Here is a 23,196-nt window from a genome sequence, read left to right as displayed (position 1 = left end):
ACGCTTACGACGTTAAACCTTTATATCTATACCATTAACAACGAAATATACAGTAAACCTTAGTGTGGTGATAGAGTGTAAATGCAACCTGGTGTAACCTGATTAACTACAAAGCTGCTTGGGCGTCACCGACGCTCAGGGAATACTTAACACTATAAGAAATACACAGATACCTGGGCTTAGGGTCCAAAACCTATTATATGTATTATGACTATTATACTTGCAAAAGAATCACAGTACAAAGCATACACTACAATATAACATAGACTAACTAACCAGATAATTACACAGGAAATACCATACAATACAATACAATACAATCAAGGGAAAATAAGGGAAAAAGAGAGGAGAGAGAGATGGCTCATAATAACATCAAGACAATATGACTGCGGAGAAAACTTACGCACAAGGGGAAACGATCGCATGCGCCTCGATATCCAGCTCCCGATTATCAGCAATGAGAACCGTTGAAGAGAGTGAACTGGATACGGTCGGCCTGCCTATTTATGCCCCACACACAATACAATTCAATGGTCCCTACAATCTCATTGTTCATTGGACACAGGAATTCGGCTTCGCATTATAACAAAAGGTCATAGGTTGATTCATACAGGTTGGCTGTGACTATTTCCAACTGCTCAGGTGGGAGGGAAACTGGGTTTCCCGCCGCATGGGTAATAAAGTGCAAATAAAGTAAATGTTCATAAACTTCTTATGTCCATAACTATTCGCACGAGCGATTGATCTGCTTCAAACCAACACCGGAATATTTCTAATTAAATATTCTTCCGATGGATACTAAACACCACTGTATTACTCCTGTCTGACCCTTCGTATCAAACAAAGAGGGATTTCTCTGTTCATGAACATTCTATATTAACCAAACTTTCAGAATCTATCAAAGGGACCATGATCTTCAAAATACATTATTAGTGAAAATATGTAATGATTGAGTCGCACGTTACGATCGTGTAAACTCTACCGTAAATACGCATACCATGCGCCTGCGGGTGCCCGCGACTGTGAGTATGCGCACGTACGGGAGAGCGTACGCACGCGCAGCACGGACCTGTGTGAGGTGCAAATATGGTAGTGTGCATAGAGATATTTTTCTGACTTTGACATGAGGGATGCCCAGAGGGACATTTGCCTGCTGGGCTCTAGAATAAACGCAATGTCGATTTCTGCCAGAAGGGTCCTATGGACTCGGCAATGGACAGGTGATGCCGACTCTAAAAAACACATGGAGGTTTTGCCTTATAAGGGTGAGGAATTGTTTGGGGATGGTCTCTCAGACCTACTTTCCACAGCTACGGCTGGGAAGTCAAATTTTTTGCCATATATTCCCTCACAGCCAAAGAAAGCACCGTATTACCAAATGCAGTCCTTTCGTTCACAAAAAAGCAAGAACGTCAGAGGTGCATCCTTTCTTGCCAGAGGCAGGGGTAGAGGAAAGAAGCTGCACCATGCAGCTAGTTCCCAGGAACAAAAGTCCTCCCCGGCTTCCACTAAATCCACCGCATGACGCTGGGGCTCCACAGGCGGAGCCAGGAGCGGTGGGGGGCGCGTCTCCGAAATTTCAGCCACCAGTGGGTTTGCTCACAGGTGGATCCTGGGCTATACAAATTGTGTCTCAGGGATACAAGCTGGAATTCGAAGTGACGCTCCCTCACCGTTACCTAAAATCGGCCCTGCCAGCTTCCCCCATGGAAAGGGAGGTAGTGTTAGCGGCAATTCACAAGTTATATCTCCAGCAGGTGGTGGTAAAGGTTCCCCTCCTTCAACAGGGAAGGGGTTACTATTCCACTATGTTTGTGGTACCGAAACCGGACGGTTCGGTCAGACCCATTTTGAATTTAAAATCTCTGAACATTTATCTGAAGAAATTCAAGTTCAAAATGGAATCGCTCCGAGCGGTCATTGCAAGCCTGGAAGAGGGGGATTTTATGGTGTCTCTGGACATCAAGGATGCTTACTTACATGTCCCCATTTATCCACCTCATCAGGAGTACCTCAGGTTTGTGGTACAGGACTGTCATTACCAATTCCAGACGTTGCCGTTTGGCCTGTCCACGGCACCGAGAATATTTACCAAGGTAATGGCGGAGATGATGGTGCTCCTTCGAAAGCAAGGAGTTACAATTATCCCATACTTGGACGATCTCTTCATAAAGGCGAGGTCCAGGGAGCAGTTGCTGATCAGCGTAGCACACTCTCAGGAAGTGTTGCGACAGCACGGCTGCATTCTGAATATTCCAAAGTCGCAGCTGATTCCTACGACGCGTCTGCCCTTCTTGGTCATGATTCTGGACACAGACCAGAAGAAGGTGTTTCTCCCGGAGGAGGAGGCTCAGAAGCTCGTGACTCTGGTCAGAGACCTCCTAAAACCAAAACAGGTATCGGTGCATCACTGCACGCGAGTCCTGGGAAAGATGGTGGCGTCATACGAAGCCATTCCCTTCGGCAGGTTCCATGCGAGGATCTTTCAGTGGGATCTGTTGGACAAGTGGTCCGGATCGCATCTTCAGATGCATTGGCTGATCACCCTGTCCCCCAGGGCCAGGGTGTCTCTTCTGTGGTGGCTGCAGAGTGCTCACCTTCTCGAGGGCCGCAGGTTCGGCATACAGGACTGGGTCCTGGTGACCACAGATGCAAGCCTCCGAGGATGGGGGGCAGTCACTCAGGGAAGAAACTTCCAAGGGCTGTGGTCAAGTCAGGAGACTTGTCTGCACATCAATATCCTGGAACTAAGGGCCATATACAACGCCCTGAGTCAAGCAGAGCCTCTGCTTCGAAACCAACCAGTGCTGATTCAGTCAGACAACATCACTGCAGTGGCCCAAGTAAACCGCCAGGGCAGCACAAGAAGCAGGGTGGCAATGGCGGAAGCCACCAGGATTCTTCGTTGGGCGGAGAATCATGTGCAAGCACTGTCAGCAGTGTTCATTCCGGGAGTGGACAACTGGGAAGCAGACTTCCTCAGCAGACACGACCTCCACCCGGGAGAGTGGGGACTTCATCAGGAAGTCTTCACGCAGATTGCAAATCGATGGGAACTGACACAGGTGGACATGATGGCGTCACGCCTCAACAAAAAGCTAAAAAGGTATTGCGCCAGGTCAAGGGACCCTCAGGCGATAGCTGTGGACGCACTTGTAACACCGTGGGTGTTCCAGTCGGTCTATGTGTTTCCTCCTCTTCCTCTCATACCCAAGGTGCTGAGAATCGTAAGAAAAAGAGGAGTGAGAACAATACTCATTGTTCCGGATTGGCCAAGAAGGACTTGGTACCCGGAACTGCAAGAAATGCTCACAGAGGACCCATGGCCTCTGCCTCTCAGACAGGACCTGTTGCAACAAGGGCCCTGTCTGTTCCAAGACTTACCGCGGCTGCGTTTGACAGCATGGCGGTTGAACGCCGGATCCTAGCGGAAAAAGGCATTCCGGATGAAGTTATTCCTACGCTGATAAAGGCTAGGAAAGACGTGACAGCAAAGCATTATCACCGTATATGGCGAAAATATGTTGCTTGGTGTGAGGCCAGGAAGGCCCCTACAGAGGAATTCCAGCTGGGCCGATTCCTGCACTTCCTACAGTCAGGAGTGACTATGGGCCTAAAATTAGGGTCCATAAAGGTCCAGATTTCGGCCCTATCCATTTTCTTTCAAAAAGAACTGGCTTCACTTCCTGAGGTTCAGACGTTTGTTAAGGGAGTGCTGCATATAAAGCCCCCTTTTGTGCCACCAGTGGCACCTTGGGATCTTAACGTGGTGTTGGGTTTCCTGAAATCCCACCGGTTTGAGCCACTTAAGACCGTGGAGCTAAAGTATCTCACGTGGAAAGTGGTCATGCTGTTGGCCTTAGCTTCGGCTAGGCGTGTGTCAGAATTGGCGGCTTTGTCATGTAAAAGCCCCTATCTGGTTTTCCATATGGACAGGGCAGAATTGCGGACTCGTCCGCAATTTCTGCCAAAGGTGGTGTCATCTTTTCATTTGAACCAACCTATTGTGGTGCCTGCGGCTACTCGTGACTTGAAGGATTCCAAGTTGCTTGACGTAGTCAGGGCTTTGAAGATTTATGTAACCAGAACGGCTGGAGTCAGGAAGACTGACTCACGGCTTATCCTGTATGCATCCAACAAGCTGGGTGCTCCTGCTTCAAAGCAAACTATTGCTCGCTGGATCTGTAACACGATTCAGCAGGCTCATTCTGCGGCTGGATTGCCGCATCCAAAATGAGTGAAAGCCCATTCCTCAAGGAAGGCGGTCTCTTCTTGGGCTGCTGCCCGAGGGGTCTCGGCATTACAGCTTTGCGGAGCTGCTACTTGGGTTCAAACACCTTTGCAAAATTCTACAAGTTTGATACACTGGCTGAGGAGGACCTTGTGTTTGCCCATTCGGTGCTGCAGAGTCATCCGCACTCTCCCGCCCGTTTGGGAGCTTTGGTATAATCCCCATGGTCCTTACGGAGTCCCCAGCATCCACTAGGACGTTAGAGAAAATAAGATTTTACTCACCGGTAAATCTATTTCTCGTAGTCCGTAGTGGATGCTGGGCGCCCGTACCAAGTGCGGACTTTCTGCAATACGTGTATATAGTTATTGCTTAATGAAGGGTTATGTTATGTTGGCATCCGTTGATTGATGCTCTGTTGTTTGTTCATACTGTTAACTGGGTATGTTTATCACGAGTTATACGGTGTGATTGGTGTGGCTGGTATGAGTCTTACCCTGGATTCCAAAATCCTTTCCTTGTAATGTCAGCTCTTCCGGGCACAGTTTCCTTAACTGAGGTCTGGAGGAGGGGCATAGAGGGAGGAGCCAGTGCACACCAATAGTACTAAATCTTTCTTAGAGTGCCCAGTCTCCTGCGGAGCCCGTCTATTCCCCATGGTCCTTACGGAGTCCCCAGCATCCACAACGGACTACGAGAAATAGTTTTACCGGGGAGTAAAATCTTATTTTTTATTATTATTTGCTTTCCCTTTAAAATCATTTTGTTGCTGCAGCTATTTTTTTTTCATCTTACAATACTTTTAAGTAGTGATGTGCACCGGACATTTTTCGGGTTTTGTGTTTTGGTTTTGGATTCAGTTCCGCGGCCGTGTTTTGGATTTGGACGCATTTTGGCAAAACCTCACCGAAATTTTTTTGTCGGATTCGGGTGTGTTTTGGATTCGGGTGTTTTTCAAAAAACCCTAAAAAACAGCTTAAATCATAGAATTTGGGGGTCATTTTGATCCCATAGTATTATTAACCTCAATAACCATAATTTCCACTCTATTCTGAACACCTCACACCTCACAATATTATTTTTAGTCCTAAAATTTGCACCGAGGTCGCTGGATGGCTAAGCTAAGCGACACAAGTGGCCGACACAAACACCTGGCCCATCTAGGAGTGGCACTGCAGTGTCAGGCAGGATGGCACTTCAAAAAAATAGTCCCCAAACAGCACATGATGCAAAGAAAAAAAGAGGCGCACCAAGGTCGCTGTGTGACTAAGATAAGCGACACAAGTGGCCGACACAAACACCTGGCCCATCTAGGAGTGGCACTGCAGTGTCAGACAGGATGGCACTTCAAAAAAATTGTCCCCAAACAGCACATGATGTAAAGAAAAATGAAAGAAAAAAGAGGTGCAAGATGGAATTGTCCTTGGGCCCTCCCACCCACCCTTATGTTGTATAAACAGGACATGCACACTTTAACGAACCCATCATTTCAGCGACAGGGTCTGCCACACGACTGTGACTGAAATGACTGGTTGGTTTGGGCCCCCACCAAAAAAGAAGCAATCAATCTCTCCTTGCACAAACTGGCTCTACAGAGGCAAGATGTCCACCTCATCATCATCCTCCGATTCCTCACCCCTTTCACTGTGTACATCCCCCTCCTCACAGATTATTAATTCGTCCTCACTGGAATCCACCATCTCAGATCCCTGTGTACTTTCTGGAGGCAATTGCTGGTGAATGTCTCCACGGAGGAATTGATTATAATTCATTTTGATGAACATCATCTTCTCCACATTTTCTGGAAGTAACCTCGAACGCCGATTGCTGACAAGGTGAGCGGCTGCACTAAACACTCTTTCGGAGTACACACTGGAGGCAGGGCAACTTAGGTAGAATTAAGCCAGTTTGTGCAAGGGCCTCCAAATTGCCTCTTTTTCCTGCCAGTATACGTACGGACTGTCTGACGTGCCTACTTGGATGCGGTCACTCATATAATCCTCCACCATTCTTTCAATGGTGAGAGAATCATATGCAGTGACAGTAGACGACATGTCAGTAATCGTTGGCAGGTCCTTCAGTCCGGGCCAGATGTCAGCACTCGCTCCAGACTGCCCTGCATCACCGCCAGCGGGTGGGCTCGGAATTCTTAGCCTTTTCCTCGCACCCCCAGTTGCGGGAGAATGTGAAGGAGGAGATGTTGACGGGTCACGTTCCGCTTGACTTGACAATTTTCTCACCAGCAGGTCTTTGAACCTCTGCAGACTTGTGTCTGCCGGAAAGAGAGATACAACGTAGGTATTAAATCTAGGATCGAGCACGGTGGCCAAAATGTAGTGCTCTGATTTCAACAGATTGACCACCCGTGAATCCTGGTTAAGCGAATTAAGGGCTCCATCCACAAGTCCCACATGCCTAGCGGAATCGCTCTGTTTTAGCTCCTCCTTCAATGTCTCCAGCTTCTTCTGCAAAAGCCTGATGAGGGGAATGACCTGACTCAGGCTGGCAGTGTCTGAACTGACTTCACGTGTGGCAAGTTCAAAGGGTTGCAGAACCTTGCACAACGTTGAAATCATTCTCCACTGCGCTTGAGTCAGGTGCATTCCCCCTCCTTTGCCTATATCGTGGGCAGATGTATAGGCTTGAATGGCCTTTTGCTGCTCCTCCATCCTCTGAAGCATATAGAGGGTTGAATTCCACCTCGTTACCACCTCTTGCTTCAGATGATGGCAGGACAGGTTCAGGATTGTTTGGTGGTGCTCCAGTCTTTTGTACGCGGTGGCTGAATGCCGAAAGTGGCCCGCAATTCTTCTGGCCACCGACAGCATCTCTTGCACGGCCCTGTCGTTTTTTAAATAATTCTGCACCACCAAATTCAATGTATGTGCAAAACATGGGACGTGCTGGAATTTGCCCAGATGTAATGCACGCACAATATTGCTGGCGTTGTCCGATGTCACAAATCCCCAGGAGAGTCCAGTTGGGGTAAGCCATTCTGCGATGATCTTCTTCGGTTTCCGTAAGAGGTTGTCAGCTGTGTGCCTCTTCTGGAAAGCGGTGATACAAAGCGTAGCCTGCCTAGGAACGAGTTGGCGTTTGCGAGATGCTGCTACTGGTGCTGCCGCTGCTGTTCTTGCTGCGGGAGGCAATACATCTACCCAGTGGGCTGTCACAGTCATATAGTCCTGAGTCTGCCCTGCTCCACTTGTCCACATGTCTGTGGTTAAGTGGACATTGGGTACAACTGCATTTTTTAGGACACCGGTGACTCTTTTTCTGACGTCTGTGTACATTTTCGGTATCGCCTGCCTAGAGAAATGGAACCTAGATGGTATTTGGTACCGGGGACACAGTACCTCAATCAAGTCTCTAGTTGTCTCTGAATTAACGGTGGATACCGGAACCACGTTTGTCACCGCACAGGCTGCCAAGGCCTGAGTTATCTGCTTTGCAGCAGGATGACTGCTGTGATATTTCATCTTCCTCGCAAAGGACTGTTGGACAGTCAATTGCTTACTGGAAGTAGTACAAGTGGTCTTCCGACTTCCCCTCTGGGATGACGATCGACTCCCAGCAGCTACAACAGCAGCGCCAGCAGCAGTAGGCGTTACACGCAAGAATGCATCGGAGGAATCCCAGGCAGGAGAGGACTCGTCAGACTTGCCAGTGACATGGCCTGCAGGACTATTGGCTTTCCTGGGTAAGGAGGAAATTGACACTGAGTGAGTTGGTGGTGTGGTTTGCAGGAGCTTGGTTCCAAGAGGAAGGGATTTAGTGGTCAGTGGACTGCTTCCGCTGTCATCCAAAGTTTTTGAACTTGTCACTGACTTATGATGAATGCGCTGCAGGTAACGTATAAGGGAGGATGTTCCGAGGTGGTTAACGTCCTTACCCCTACTTATTACAGCTTGACAAAGGCAACACACGGCTTGACACCTGTTGTCCGCATTTGTGTTGAAATAATTCCACACCGAAGAGCTGATGTTTTTTGTATTTTGACCAGGCATGTCAATGGCCATATTCGTCCCACGGACAACAGGTGTCTCCCCGGGTGCCTGACTTAAACAAACCACCTCACCATCAGAATCCTCCTTGTCAATTTCCTCCCCAGCACCAGCAACACCCATATCCTCATCCTGGTGTACTTCAACACTGACATCTTCAATTTGACTATCAGGAACTGTACTGTGGATGCTCCTTCCAGCACTTGCAGGGGGCGTGCAAATGGTGGAAGGCGCAAGCTCTTCCCGTCCAGTGTTGGGAAGGTCAGGCATCGCAACCGACACAATTGGACTCTCCTTGGGGATTTGTGATTTAGAAGAATGCACAGTTCTTTGCTGTGCTTTTGCCAGCTTAAGTCTTTTCATTTTTCTAGCGAGAGGTTGAGTGCTTCCATCCTCATTCGAATCTGAACCACTAGCCATGAACATAGGCCAGGGCCTCAGCCGTGCCTTGCCACTCCGTGTCGTAAATGGCATATTGGCAAGTTTACGCTTCTCATCAGACGCTTTCAATTTTGATTTTTGGGTCATTTTACTGAACTTTTGTTTTTTGGATTTTACATGCTCTCTACTATGACATTGGGCATCGGCCTTGGCAGACGACGTTGATGGCATTTCATTGTCTCGGCCATGACTAGTGGCAGCAGCTTCAGCACCAGGTGGAAGTGGATCTTGATCTTTCCCTATTTCAACCTCCACATTTTTGTTCTCCATTTTTTAATGTGTGGAATTATATGCCAGTATCAATAGCAATGGCCTACTACTATATATACTGCGCACAACTGAAATGCACCACAGGTATAGAATGTAGATGGATAGTATACTTAATGACGACACAGAGGTAGGTACAGCAGTGGCCTTCCGTACCGTACTGCTATATATACTGGTGGTCACTGTGTCAGCAAACTGCAAAACTAAAATGCACCACAGGTATAGAATGTAGATGGATAGTATACTTAATGACGACACAGAGGTAGGTACAGCAGTGGCCTTCCGTACCGTACTGCTATATATACTGGTGGTCACTGTGTCAGCAAACTGCAAAACTAAAATGCACCACAGGTATAGAATGTAGATGGATAGTATACTTAATGACGACACAGAGGTAGGTACAGCAGTGGCCTTCCGTACCGTACTGCTATATATACTGGTGGTCACTGTGTCAGCAAACTGCAAAACTAAAATGCACCACAGGTATAGAATGTAGATGGATAGTATACTTAATGACGACACAGAGGTAGGTACAGCAGTGGCCTTCCGTACCGTACTGCTATATATGCTGGTGGTCACTGTGTCGGCAAACTGCAAAACTAAAATGCACCACAGGTATAGAATTAGAATGTAGATGGATAGTATACTTAATGACGACACAGAGGTAGGTACAGCAGTGGCCTTCCGTACCGTACTGCTATATATGCTGGTGGTCACTGTGTCAGCAAAACTCTGCACTGTACTCCTCCTATATAATATTATACTGGTGGTCCCGACTCCCCAGTCCCCACAATAAAGCAGCACACTGAGCACAGATATGGAGTGTTTTTCAGGCAGACAACGTATACTGGTGGTCACTGTCAGCAAAACTCTGCACTGTACTCCTGCTATATAATACAGCTGCTCCCCAGTCCCCACAATTAAGCAGTGTGAGCACAGATATATGCAGCACACTGAGCACAGATATGGAGTGTTTTTTTCAGGCAGAGAACGGATAAAACTGGTGGTCACTGATCAGCAAAACTCTGCACTGTACTCCTCCTATATTAATATAAAGCTGCTCCCCAGTCCCCACAATGATATAAGCAAGCACAAATATTTGCATCAACTCACCAATGAATAAACGGAGAGGACGCCAGCCACGTCCTCTCCCTAACATTTCCAATGCACGAGTGAAAATGGTGGCGACGCGCGGCTGCTTATATAGAATCCGAATCTCGCGAGAATCCGACAGCGGGATGATGACGTTCGGGCGCGCTCTGGTTAACCGAGCCATACGGGAGAATCCGAGTATGGCTCGGACCCGTGTAAAAAGGGTGAAGTTCGGGGGGGTTCGGTTTCCGAGAAACCGAACCCGCTCATCACTACTTTTAAGTGGAACCCACACCTTCAAGTGTTGTAGAAGATGGCATGTCCTATAGTTACTCTTCCGATACTGCATATTTCTGTTAGAGTCCATCACACTTCCCAGGTCACTGACGTGAAGAGAGGAAATGCCCTTTTATCACCCAAAACTGACAAATGTGCCCATTTGGTGCCCAGACACCGATAGTGTAGTCAGACTATGAGCCTGATTTAGAGGTGGAAATGTGACCACCACTGGGTCTTTGGGCCTGATTCATGTTTGTAAGAAAATCAAGTAATTGTGTGTCTGGAACAAACCTTAGTGTTATGCAAGGGGAGCAAATACATTTACTGTATATGTTTTCTGTGCAAGGTAAATACTGGCTGCTTTTGCATGTAGCCCACAAACGTTAGCTTTATTTTTACACTGCAATTTATATTTCAGTTTGAACACACCACACCCAAATCTATGTAATGTTACAGATGTGTCCTCTTATATCCTTGCTGCAGTCATGCTAAACAGCCCTTGAAGTCTCGCCATGCCGTGGTGGTACTCTGTACCGCTGAACATTTTTTTTTTGCCTTTTTTTCCCCGCGGAAATATGTCCTAGATGCAAAGTAATGTAATAGAACGCACAAGCAGCTTCTGCAGCTTAAAATGATTTGCAGCATGCCTATATACTGTGTGTAATTGCGGCTCTACCAGCATACGAAATGCCACGTTATAGGAAAACACTGTAGCATAGCATTTTGTATGCAAATAAAGTCACAGTCACACACAGAATATAGGCATGCCACCTATCATTTTAATCAGCAAAAGCTTGTGCGTCCTATTACATTACTTTGCGTCTAAGACACATTTTCACAGGAAAAAAATGCAAAAACAGACGCTCAGCGCTACTGAGTCACACAGCACTCACATGTTATGTGTAACGCGACATGTAGCACACAGAGCAATGATGTAAGAGGACACATCTGTACATCTGCCCCACCTGCAGTGCAGCATGGTTTTGCCACGTTGCTTATTTACTTGACTTACAAACATGAATCAGGCCTTTGTACGCAGCGGCTATGTGACAATATGCTAAAGCTGCATACAATGTCTTGTGTAAAAATGGCCACTGCCAGCTTCTCTGATCGGCTGCTGCATTGAATCAACATCATGGCCATTAATCACAGCATTGGATCTCTGCGTAACCCACAAGTTACGCAGGACGTCCGTCAAAACTGCACTGCCAGGGACTGGGAAACTGCTACGATGATGCAGTCACTGGCTTTGGCATGCCTCCAAAATGGAAGCGACACTCCTCCGTGTATAGAAGCACTCCCTGCCTCCTCCCCAAAATGCCTGCAGCATGTCAATCATGCTGCACCATCTAGGGCACTGCGACTGGGGTCACAGTAACATTGCAGCCACAGCACCTGTGAAGTCCCAAAACCATTGGTCATTTGCGACCAGATCGGGACTGTGTGTGGGCCTCAATCAGGCCCTATGTCCACGTACACAGTTATAGGAACCCATTCAAACATGTTCTGCTAATTTAAATTAAGTTGATATTAGGAAAAAATAAAATTCTGCAGCGGGGTACACTGGTATTCCACAGGGAATAACATTGGGGTGTAGAGTTGGATCTTGATCCGAGGCACCAACAGGCTAAAGCTTTGACTGTTCCCAGGATGCACTGTACCGCCTCCTCTATAGCCCCGCCTCCGTGCACTGGAGCTCAGTTTGTAAATTGGTGCCTGCAGTGCAGGTCACTAACAGGTGGGGCTGCGCTAGGCAGCTTTCAGAAGAGCTTTTTAGAAGACTTCAAGGGCCGCAGCACTTTCTATGTCTTTATGATATGCTGTGCTGCGGCTCCATCACCTACCTCAGCGGCGCTGCATACTCCTGCGGCCTGGTTCCCGGGTACTTGCAGCGGAAACACACTGGTCTTTCAGGCACACAACCACTGTCATTCTCCAGGATCGCGTGGCTGCACTAAAGGGAGGAGGTAAGAGGGTCCCCCAGGCGGGACCCGCCAGTAACTTGCGATCTGGTCGCTGTCCCAAGAGATGGACCGCGCTGCTGGAGTGGACACTGTGTCGCACAGGGACCCCAATATATCCACCAGGGCAAGGAGCATAGGTTGGATTTATTAAAATCCGTTTGTAAAAGGCTCCACAGTACCCGGTGGTGAAGTTTAGCAGAGGGGATAAGGCGCTGACCTGTAGCCCCTCCCCCAGCTCCGGGCACCATCTACTGCTGGTGTTCCCGCCCTGGAGCTGCATCTCTCTCTCTCCCTCACTCCCTGAAGAGATTTTGGCGCTATTACATAGCTGGGCTGATCTCCAGGACTGCTGGGCACTGTCTCCTCTGTAAAGTCGTCTGTATCATCAGTGCTGTGCATTTACAGACACTTTATTCTACATGTCATTTTAGACATTGTTAGTTAAGAACAAGTGTACTGCTATCTGAATATTTAGTACAAGTATTTTGTGATATACATCCAGTGTTTACTGTGGATTGTTATATCTGTATACATACATACATACCTATATTTCTGCAGCGGGGTACACTGTATTCCACAGGGAATAACATCGGGATGTAGAGTAGGATCTTGATCCGAGGCACCAACAGGCTAAAAGCTTTGACTGTTCCCAAGATGCATAGCGCCGCCTCCTCTATAACCCCGCCTCCGTACACAGGAGCTCAGTTTGTAAGTTGGTGCCTGCAGTGCAGGCAGCTAACAGGCAGGGTTGCTCCAGCAGCCCTGAGAAGAGCTATTTTAAAGAAGATAGAAGACTTCAAGGGCTGCAGAAGAGGCACTCTAGTGCTAGATATCATTCTGATATCTCCTGCTGCAGCTCCATCACCTCCCCCAGCGGCGCTGTATACTCCCGCGTCCCTGGTTGCCGGGTACTTACAGCGGAGGCTCCAGTTCTTCACCAAGGGCACACACACTAACCGAAGTTCTCCGGGATCACGTGGCCGCACTCAGGGAAGAGGTAAGAGGGGCCCCTAGGCGGGACCTGCTGGAAATCGCAATCCGCTGCGGCCATTAGGAGGCGGGCCGCACGCGCTGGCGTGAACACTGTGACAGTACAGGGAACCCACTAGACCACCAGGGCAAGGGCACAGGTCGGATAAAGGCTATAATCCATTTTATTAAGGCCCGCAGCACCCGGTGGTGAAGTCCAGCAAGGGGATAAGGCTCTGGCCTGTAGCCCCTCCCCTAGCCCCTGGGCACCATTTAGAGTAAATGTTCCCGCCCTGGAGCTGCTCTCTGTCTCCCTCACTCCCTGACAGTGTTTGGGCGCCATTACACACAGCTGCACTGATTCTGGGACTGCTGGGTGATCCCTCCTCTGTAAAGCCGCCTGCATCATCAGCGCTGTGCATTTACAGGACACTTAAGTATTCTACATGTCGTTTAGACAGCGTTAGTTAAGAACAAGTGCATTACTACAGGGATATTTAGTATAAGTACCCTGTGATATTCATCCAGTTTTTACTGTGCATTGATATATCTGTCTATATACATAGCTTTACTCAGTAATAGTATTGTTAGTCCAGTGCAGTTTTATTGTTTGTCATAATTCCTGCATTGTACATGTGACTGTGTGTGTGCATATAGCTGCTGGGTGATCTCTACTCTGTGTATCTCACTCCTACTGCTATCCCTATATTCTGTAACCTGAGGGGGCTCCGTGCATCAGAGTTATTAGATAATATAGGTATTTCATAGGATATACGTATTTTGTATTTTTCTCTGTGTTTTTCAGTCACATTTTACCTCAGAAATCCTCTGTTTGTGCTGTCACACTGCACAGGGGGTTTGTGTTTGGTATTATATCTGCTGATATTGTACTGTGTCGTCCGTGGTTTACACTTTCATATCATGTCCGCTACAGGCAGTGTCGGACTGGGGCATCAAGGGTCCACCGGGGGAATGCAGTTATAGGGGCCCATACTTAGGGGTGTGGCCAGCCTACAAAGGGTGTGTGGCCAACCTCCACAGAGGCTTGAAATACACAATAGTTTAGTGCAGTGCAATGCAACATATCTACCATGTATAATACAAGTGCACAGTCTGGAACCTGATCCCTAGAGGAAGGAGTGGGCCCTCAGGTAGTGGGGCCCACCGGTGGTTTCCCTGGTACCCCTGTGGGCCAGTCCGACCCTGGCTACAGGGGGCGATGGGTCTGGGGCTGATTCAGCCGTGCGCGGTTATGATGCATTTGAGGATAACATGGCAACGGAGGGTTCAGTTTGTAACAACGTGGGCACATCAGGGCCCGCCTTGGTCTGCTTTTTCTAATTTACTGACTACGCTGTTAACTAGACTTGCGCCCCCTATGGGACCCCCTATGCATTATCAGCCTTATATGGTCCCTGTGGTTAATCCGCCATGGACAGATGCTCTGTCCACTCAGTTACAGCAATTGAATGACTCTTTGGATAAACGTATTCCTGACCCTCGCCCGCCTAAGGCTAAACCTAAAATGTTCTCTAAGCGGGCTGTTACTTCCTCTCAATCCACACATGTTCCGGATATCTCTTCCGATGAATATGGCATGTATACTGACCCCACAGACTCTGATCATGACGTTTCTGATGGGGAATCTGTTTCACGGGTGGATGTTACTGATCTATCAGAGGCTGTCAGGCTCATTTTTCAGATTGCTGATGATTCTGAGCCTGCTACTACATCTAAGAAACCGGACAGGTTTAAACGTCAGAAGGTTACTAAATTGGTTTTACCCCATTCTGACCACTTGGTTGACATACGTCAGGAATCCCAGGAGAACCCAGGAAAGAAATTCACCCCGCACAAGAAGATGCTAGCTCCTTGCGGCAGAATTGAGTAAAAATTGGGAAACGCCACCGCTGGTGGATTTGCAAATCGCTCGGCTGGTGGTGTCATCTGCTCTGCCTGTCACTACCGTCACTTCTCTCAAGGAGCCGACGGATAAGCATGTGGAGGGCTGCCTAAAAGCTATCTATTCCCTTGCAGGGGCTGCGCATAGGCCCACCATTGCGGCTTCTTGGGCCGCAGAAGCTATTGAGGCGTGGGCTCAGGAAATAGAGGCTGAGTTTCCGTCCACTTTTTCTGAACATACCAGACAATGTCTCTCTTATATTGTCACGGCATCTCATTACATTAAAGAAGCAGCTTCAGATGCAGGTGTTCTGGCGGCCAAGGCTGCTACGACATCCATTTTGGCTCGCATGGTTGCGGTCCTGGTCGGTGGACTTGGACTCTAAGAAAACCCTGGAAGTACTCCCGTTTAAAGGAAATATCCTCTTTGGTGAGGATCTCAACAAGATTGTCGCTGACTTGGCGTCTGCTAAGACTGCATGTCTACCTAGTACTACTCCTTCGGCCCCGAAGGCTAAGAGTACTTCCTTTCGTCCCTTTCGCCCTCCGGGTAAAGCAAAGGGTCAGGCATACCCGAAACAGTCTCGCCCTTACAAAACCACCAAGCCCAAGCCTAAACGTGCCTGGGCTGCCCGTCAGCCGGCTTCCAAATCTGACAAGCCTGCGGCATGACGGGGCGGGCCTCCCCCTGGGGGATCCCAGGGTGGGAGGCCGACTTCTACAGTTCACCCAGGTATGGTTGAAGACCACTTCAGACACTTGGGTAAGGGAAGTTGTCACTCACGGATACGCTATATCCTTCAAGACAAGTCCCCCTCCTCGCTGTTGCCTGACGGACATCCCTTCGGATCAGGTGAAAGCAACAACTCTCCATTTAGTGGTACAATCCCTCCTGGACACCGGAGTTGTAGTGCCGGTGCCTCTGGCTCAGAGGGGCAGGGGGTATTATTCAACGCTGTTCCTAGTCCCCAAACCGAATGGTTCCTCCCGGCCCATTCTCAACCTCAAATCTTTGAACAAGTTTGTGAGGGTCTCCAAGTTTTGTATGGAGACCCTTCGCTCTACTGTCCTGGCTTTGGAACCAGGGGACTATATGGTATCCCTGGATATACAGGATGCTTACCTACATTTCCCTATTGCCATGTCACATCAGCAATACCTGTGGTTTGCTATTGGCAATCTCCATTACCAATTCCGCGCCTTACTGTTTGGCCTAACCACAGCTCAGCAGATTTTCACCAAGGTCATGGCAGTTATGACGGCTTCACTCTGCCGTTGGGGCATCCGGATCCTGCCGTACCTGGACGATCTGCTGATCCTGGCCAATTCCCCATAAATTCTCCTACGTCATTTGGATCTGACGGTCCAGTTTCTGCAAGCCCACAGGTGGCTCATCAACTGGAAGAAATCATCCCTGATCCCTGCCCAGAGCATGGTGCATCTGGGAGCGTTGTTGGACACACACAACCAGAGGTTGTTTTTGTCACGGGAGAAAGTCCTGAAGCTTCAGGACAAGATACGATGCTTCCTCTCTCGTCCACGTTTGTCGATACACTCGGCGATGCAAGTACTAGGCCTCATGGTGTAGGCTTTCGACATAGTGGAGTATGCTCAATTTCACTCCCACCCTCTGCAGAAACTGATTCTTGGCAAGTGGGATGGCCTGCCTCACCGGATCAGGTCTTAAATGATCTCCTTGTCTCCAGAGGTCCGTCTGTCACTGACCTGGTTGCTACAGGACCAACGGTTAAGCAGGGGTCGTCCCTTCTGGATCTCCATCTGGGTCCTTCTGACGACGGATGCCAGTTTGAGGGGTTGGGGCGCGGTGTTGGGGCAACACTCTCTTCAGGGTTGGTGGACCAGGGAGGATGCTCTCCTCCCAATAAACATTCTGGAATTGCGGGCAGTGTTCAATGCTCTGAAACTGGTCCGGCATCTGGTACTGCACAGGCGTGTTCATGTACAGTCAGACAACGCCACCACGGTGGCGTACATAAATCATCAAGACAGCATTAGAAGCCACATGGCAATGATGGAAGTGTCAAAGGTTCTTCAATGGGCGGAACGCCATCTGCCAGCCATATCGGCAGTGTTCATTCTGGGGGTCCTCAACTGGGAAGTGGACTTCCTCAGTTGTCAGGACGTGCACGCTGGAGAGTGGAGTCTTCATCCCGAAGTCTTTCAACTCCTAGTGGACAAGTGGGGCCTACCAGATGTAGACCCATCTCGACACAATCACAAGGTTCCGGTCTTCAGAGCAAGGACAAGGGATCCTCAAGCAGCGTTCATGGAGGCACTGCCAATCCATGGAACTTTCGGCTGCCATACGTGTTCCCTTCAGTTTCACTCCTGCCAAGGGTAATACGGAAGTTGAAGCAAGAAGGAGGAATACTATTTCTAGTCGCTCCAGCGTGGCCCAGACGGCATTGGTTCTCAGACCTGCAGGGTCTCGCGATAGAGCGTCCTCTTCCTCAATACCCAGACCTCCTCGTTCAGGGCCCTTGTGTCTGCCCGGACCTGGCCAGACTGGCTTTGACGGCGTGGCTCTTGAAGCATCACTCCTGAGAGCAAAAGGATTCTCTGAGGCGGTCATTCAAACTATGTTGAAAGCCCGTAAACTAGCTTCGGCTGGGATAAATTACAGGGTCTGGAATTCTTACTTCACCTGGTGTGCTGCTAAGAATTATGATGCATATACTTTCAAAACTTCCAGACTTTTAGCTTTTCTACAGCAAGGTCCAGACTTGGGCCTTCGTCAGGCCTCCCTCAAGGTTCATATATCTGCCTTGTCGGTGTGGTTTCAGAGACAAATTGCTTCTCTTCCTGAAGTTCACACTTTTACTCAGGGTGTTCTACGGATTCAGCCTCCCTATGTCCCTCCTGTAGCTCCATATGTCCCTCCTATTGGCTGCCATACATTTTCCATCCAGTGTCACTCCTGCCCAGGGTACTGCGGAAGTTCAAGCAAGAAGGAGTAATATTACTTCTAGTCACTCCAGTGTTGCCCAGACGGCATTGGTTCTCAGACCTGCAGGGTCTATCGATAGAGCGTCCTCTTCTACTTCCTCAACGCATAGACCTCCTCGTTCAGGGCCCTTGTGTCTATCCACCTGGCCAGGCTGGCTTTGACGGCGTGGCTCTTGAAGCATCACTGCTGAGGGCCAAAGGATTCTCAGAGGCAGTTATCCAAACTATGCTGAAGGCCCACAAACCGGCTTCGGCACGGATTTATTATAGGGTCTGTAATTCTTAGTTCACCTGGTGTGCTATTAAGAATTACAATGCATACAAATTCAGAACTGCCAGACTTTTGGCTATTCTGTAACAAGGTCTAGACTTACAGGGATCAGTACTAAATGCCGCCGGCCGGAATCCCGGCGGTCGAAATACCGACGCCGGAATCCCGACCACACAATCCCGACAGGGGTGGCAAGCGGAACGCAGCCCCTTGCGGGCTCGCTTCGCTCGCTACGCTCGGCACACTTATATTCTCCCTCTATGGGTGTCGTGGACACCCACGGAGGGAGAATATGTTGGGATTGTGGCGGTCGGGATTCCGGCCTCGGTATTTCGACCGCCGGGATTCCGGCCGGCAGCATCTTGACCGCATCCCGACTTACAGTAGGTCTTCGTCTGGCCTCCCTCAAGGTTCATATATCTGCCTTGTCGGTATGGTTTCAGAGAAAAATTGCATCTATTCCTGATGTTCATACTTTCACTCAGGGTGTTTTACGGATTCAGCCTCCATATGTCCCTCCTGTGGCTCCATGGGATCTGTCTGTCGTCTTGAAAGCCCTGCAAGTCTCCATTTGAACCTCTTGAGTCTGTGGACCTTAAATGCCTTATGCTTAAGGTCGTATTTCTGTTGGCTATCGCCTCTGCTAGGAGGGTGTCGGACTTAGGCGCTTTGTCCTATCGTCCATCCTTTCTGATTTTTCACCATGACCGGGCTGTTCTTCGAACTCGCCCTGGTTATTTGCCTAAGGTGGTATCATCTTTTCACCTTAACCAGGAGATTGTGGTTCCGGCCTTGACCTCTTATGGTCTATCCACTAAAGAAGAATCTTTGGATGTGGTACGGGTTCTCCACGTTTACGTGAAAAGGACTGCCTCCATCAGGAGGTCAGATTCCCTTTTTGTACTTTTTGGTTTTCACAAACGTGGCTGGCCTGCGAATAAGCAAACCTTGGCCAGATGGATTAGAATGGTGATTGCACAAGCTTATGCGCAGGGTGGGCTCCCAGCTCCTGCTGCTATCAAGGCCCATTCTGCTCAGTCGGTTGGACCTTCTTGGGCAGCCTGCCGTGGCGCTTCCGCAGAACAATTGTGCAAAGTGGCTACGTGGTCCTCTGTGAACACGTTCATCAGGTTCTATGCCTTTGATACTTCCGCCTCCCAGGATGCTTCCTTTGGACGCCGGGTTCTTGTGCCCACTACAGTGCATCCCCTCCCATGAGAAACTGCTTTAGGACATCCCCGATGTTATTCCCTGTGGAATACAGTGTACCCTGCTGCAGAAAAGGAGATTTATGGTAGACTTATCATTGTTAAATCTCTTTCTGCAAGGTACACTGGATTCCACAGGGCGCCCACCCTGACGTACTTAGCTTCTTTGGGTTTGTATGGCATTAGCCGCTGGTCCCTTCTCCTGTCGTGAGAACGTGGTTCTATGTGACTAACATCTACCGTCTCTCTTACCTGCTACTGCATTGGACTGGTTAACAAAACTGAGCTCCAGTGCCTGGAGGCGGGGCTATAGAGGAGGCGGTGCAGGGTATCTTGGGAACAGTCAAAGCTTTAGCCTATTGGTGCCTCAGATCAAGATCCAACTGTACACCCTAATGTTATTCCCTGTGGAATCCAGTGTACCTCGCAGAAAGAGATTTAACAATGGTAAGTCTACCATAAATCTCCTTGTTGTGAATGAAAGATTTTGGTTGGAAAAAAGAGCCTGTCCTCTGGAAACAGGAACACGTGGAGGCTGCCGGCATATCACAAAATGTTTTCTCTATTCTGTTATGCAGATACCCAGAGAAATGACTGTGCTGCATAGCTAGGAACATGTAGTCTGGCTGTCACATGGGAAAAGCGAATAACTCATTAGAAACTGCTGGTTCAGCCAAACATGTTTCTGTATTTGTATAAATGTTTACAGTCAGAATGATACACAGAGAGCGCTGCAGCTTGATACATACAGGAAATTATGAAGTGTTTTTGTTAATTGACAGATATAAAGGAAATAATTCAGTTTTTGGCAAAACAAATTATTTCCTATGTGCAATCTATATATATATATCACTCAGACAAAGGGACATTTCAGTCCAAGTTATACTGAGGTCAGAAAAGAATTTATTAAAACTGTAAATTGCAAGACATATTTTTGGAGTCATTTTGGACACACTTGTATGAGGATTGGGAGACAGGCTGATTAGAAAGATCAGTGGGCAGTCCAGTTGCTTTCTGCTCAGCAGGGCGGTGGCTTCAGTGGGTAGTAATTAGTCGGGTGGTGACATGGGGCTGATAGGCGAAGGAGTTTGTGCCATAGGGGTATTTTTGTGGCTTGTAACAATAGTTATGTTTTGGGAGTTCCTGGTGCACAAGTCTGTGGAAAGGTCTCAGAGGAGCAGGGCTATGGTGAAACCGTCATGTGGGATGGTGGCTTATTCTGCTGATTTCAATTTAAACTGTTTATGTTATATAATATGTTAAAAAGTATTATCACTCCCCCTTTAAAAATAAACATTGGTCTTTTCTAGAGTTATGCCATGTACATGAACAGTGAGCACAGCAGTATCCTGACCTTGTGGCGGCAGACAGCGAATATGCGCAGTCAGTTCCTCAATTTGCGCGATATGGCCGAGAGGTAAGGTGCATATCATACTGTGAGTGACCGCACACGTTGTACCTGTTTCACTGGCATAATACACTGAAGGAGTTTCACACTGTGGCAGAATGCACTGATTATGGGATCATTCTATTGTCAAATAAGTGGCTTCAGGGCCTTCCTACATCTATGTTATTACCCAGTTTTGTCCTATCACTGTTGTTTCCAATTGTAAAGTGAAATGGAGTATGCTGCGCTATATAAGAAACTGCTAATATTAAAGATAATAATAATAATAATGTAAATGTATCAGTCCCAAACATAAATGTTTTGGTAATACAACTTGTTACCTGCCTCTTATGGCGTTAAAGGAGCCACTGCAGAGTTGAATGAATGGTAGTTTACAGTGCGTATCATGTGTTTTTCTCATGCATGCTTCAGAACCAAGTATATACAAGTACCGTAGAACATACACATTTAATTTTGTTCATGCAGTGTGGGAACATTTATGGACAACCTGAGTTCAAGTCTGCTAGAGGCACAAATTGTTTAGTTTGGTTTCTTTGGAAAACAGCCATCCCTGTGCTGCTGCACACTTGGAATTTGGGGGTCCACACTCTCCCACTTCAAACACCATTTGTGTTACCTTATCCACAACTCTTTGACATATTTACCTAATTGTCCTACATTGTTTCTGGGAAATCCAGAAACCAGGTAAGCGGAGTAGAGGTGGATAGGTCTTCATAGTATTGAAGTCACAATAATAAACCAAACGCATTGGCACAAGTCTTTGATAGATATTATTATGAGAAATGGAATTATCCTACACTTACAGATACAATTACAGGAAGCCAAGTGACGGCATAATGCTAGCATAAATAACGATAAGTAATTTTACTTAATTGTTTTCTTTTCTATTTCAGGGGACTTGCTGAGATGAAGACAGACATTTCCCGCAGCTCGCGGCGCATGCATACAGCCTGTTTGAATTTGGACTCCAACCTCCGCCTCTCCCAAAATGCTGCCGGGGCATCTTTGCACACAGCCCGCCTTGAACAGCAGCTCCGTGACAAAGTGCGTCAAATGATCCAAATGCAGAGCCAGTGCGATGCAGAGAAAGTGGAACTAAATGCCAGGTGATAGTTTGTAGCAAGTAACAGTTTAGACAAGTAAAGTAATCTGTCAACTGTGACCAAGGAGCAGGGCCGGACTGGCCATCTGACAGTTATGGTATATGCACAGTATACAACAGTTATGGTATATGCACAGTATACAACAGTTATGGTATAGAGCACAGTGTGTCTGTGCAGCATCATGCTTTCTTTCATCCATGACATGAGTCATTCCTCAACAACCCCCTGAAGTCAGCTTAATCTTAAGGGGATAAGGTGCAGGGGATATCTGCACCTTAACTGTAATAATTTCATTTAACTCCACACTGTATTTAAAACACACAATACTCAGCATGCCATCCAGGAAGCTCAAACTCAGAACCTCATGCACCACAGCCAGACACTGAAAACATGACCTACTGCATGTGCTCCTGTATACTGTAGCAAGCTTTGTAATTCTAACTATATGTAAACTAGCTGTTCTTATTTATGGGGGTAATTCAGAGTTGATCGCAGCAGAAATTTGTTAGCAGTTGGGCAAAACCATGTGCACTGCAGGGGGGGGGCAGATATAACATGTGCAGAGAGAGTTAGATTTGGGTGGGGTGTGTTCAAACTGAAATCTAAATTGCAGTGTAAAAATAAAGCAGCCAGTATTTACCCTGCACAGAAACAAAATAACCCACCCAAATCTAACTCTCTCTGCACGTTATATCTGCCCCACCTGCAGTGCACATGATTTTGCCCAACTGCTAACAAATTTGCTGCTGCGATCAACTCTGAATTACCCCCTTAGACCACTGCTGCTAAGAATTGGTATCGGGTGACCGGCAGTTGGGAGACCGCCGGGGCGAGTGCAACAAAGCCACTTGCGGGCTCATTGCGCTCGCCATGCAGCGGGCTCGGTGGCTCACTGCTCTCGCCACAGGTTCTGTTCCCACTCTATGGGTGTCGTGGATACCCACAAGTGGGAATAATCCCTGTTGGCCCGTATGGCAACCGGCGTGCTAGTCAGTGTTTGGGATGCCGGCGCTGGTATTGTGACCGCCGGTCACATAACTGCATCCTGCTGCTGAGCAGATCTCTGTAGTGTACGGCTGCAGGCTCACAT

The 23,196-nt window shown here is 48.0% G+C and overlaps 1 protein-coding gene across 6 annotated transcripts in view; it reads left to right on the top strand.

The window, feature by feature from the left end:
- Positions 1-23,196, top strand: part of CROCC2 (ciliary rootlet coiled-coil, rootletin family member 2) — a 468,757-nt gene that overhangs the window by 180,276 nt on the left and 265,285 nt on the right. For all 6 annotated transcript variants that reach the window (XM_063915774.1, XM_063915775.1, XM_063915776.1 and 3 more), the window contains exons 8-9: positions 20,906-21,012; positions 21,897-22,109. In XM_063915774.1, coding sequence (XP_063771844.1) covers positions 20,906-21,012; positions 21,897-22,109 — 320 coding nt within the window. The remainder of the gene's footprint in view (positions 1-20,905; positions 21,013-21,896; positions 22,110-23,196) is intronic.

Source organism: Pseudophryne corroboree, chromosome 4 (genome assembly GCF_028390025.1).
Source record: "Pseudophryne corroboree isolate aPseCor3 chromosome 4, aPseCor3.hap2, whole genome shotgun sequence".
NCBI lineage: Eukaryota > Metazoa > Chordata > Amphibia > Anura > Myobatrachidae > Pseudophryne > Pseudophryne corroboree.
Note: the sequence above shows the minus strand (reverse complement) of the source record. Positions and strands in the feature narration are given on the sequence as shown.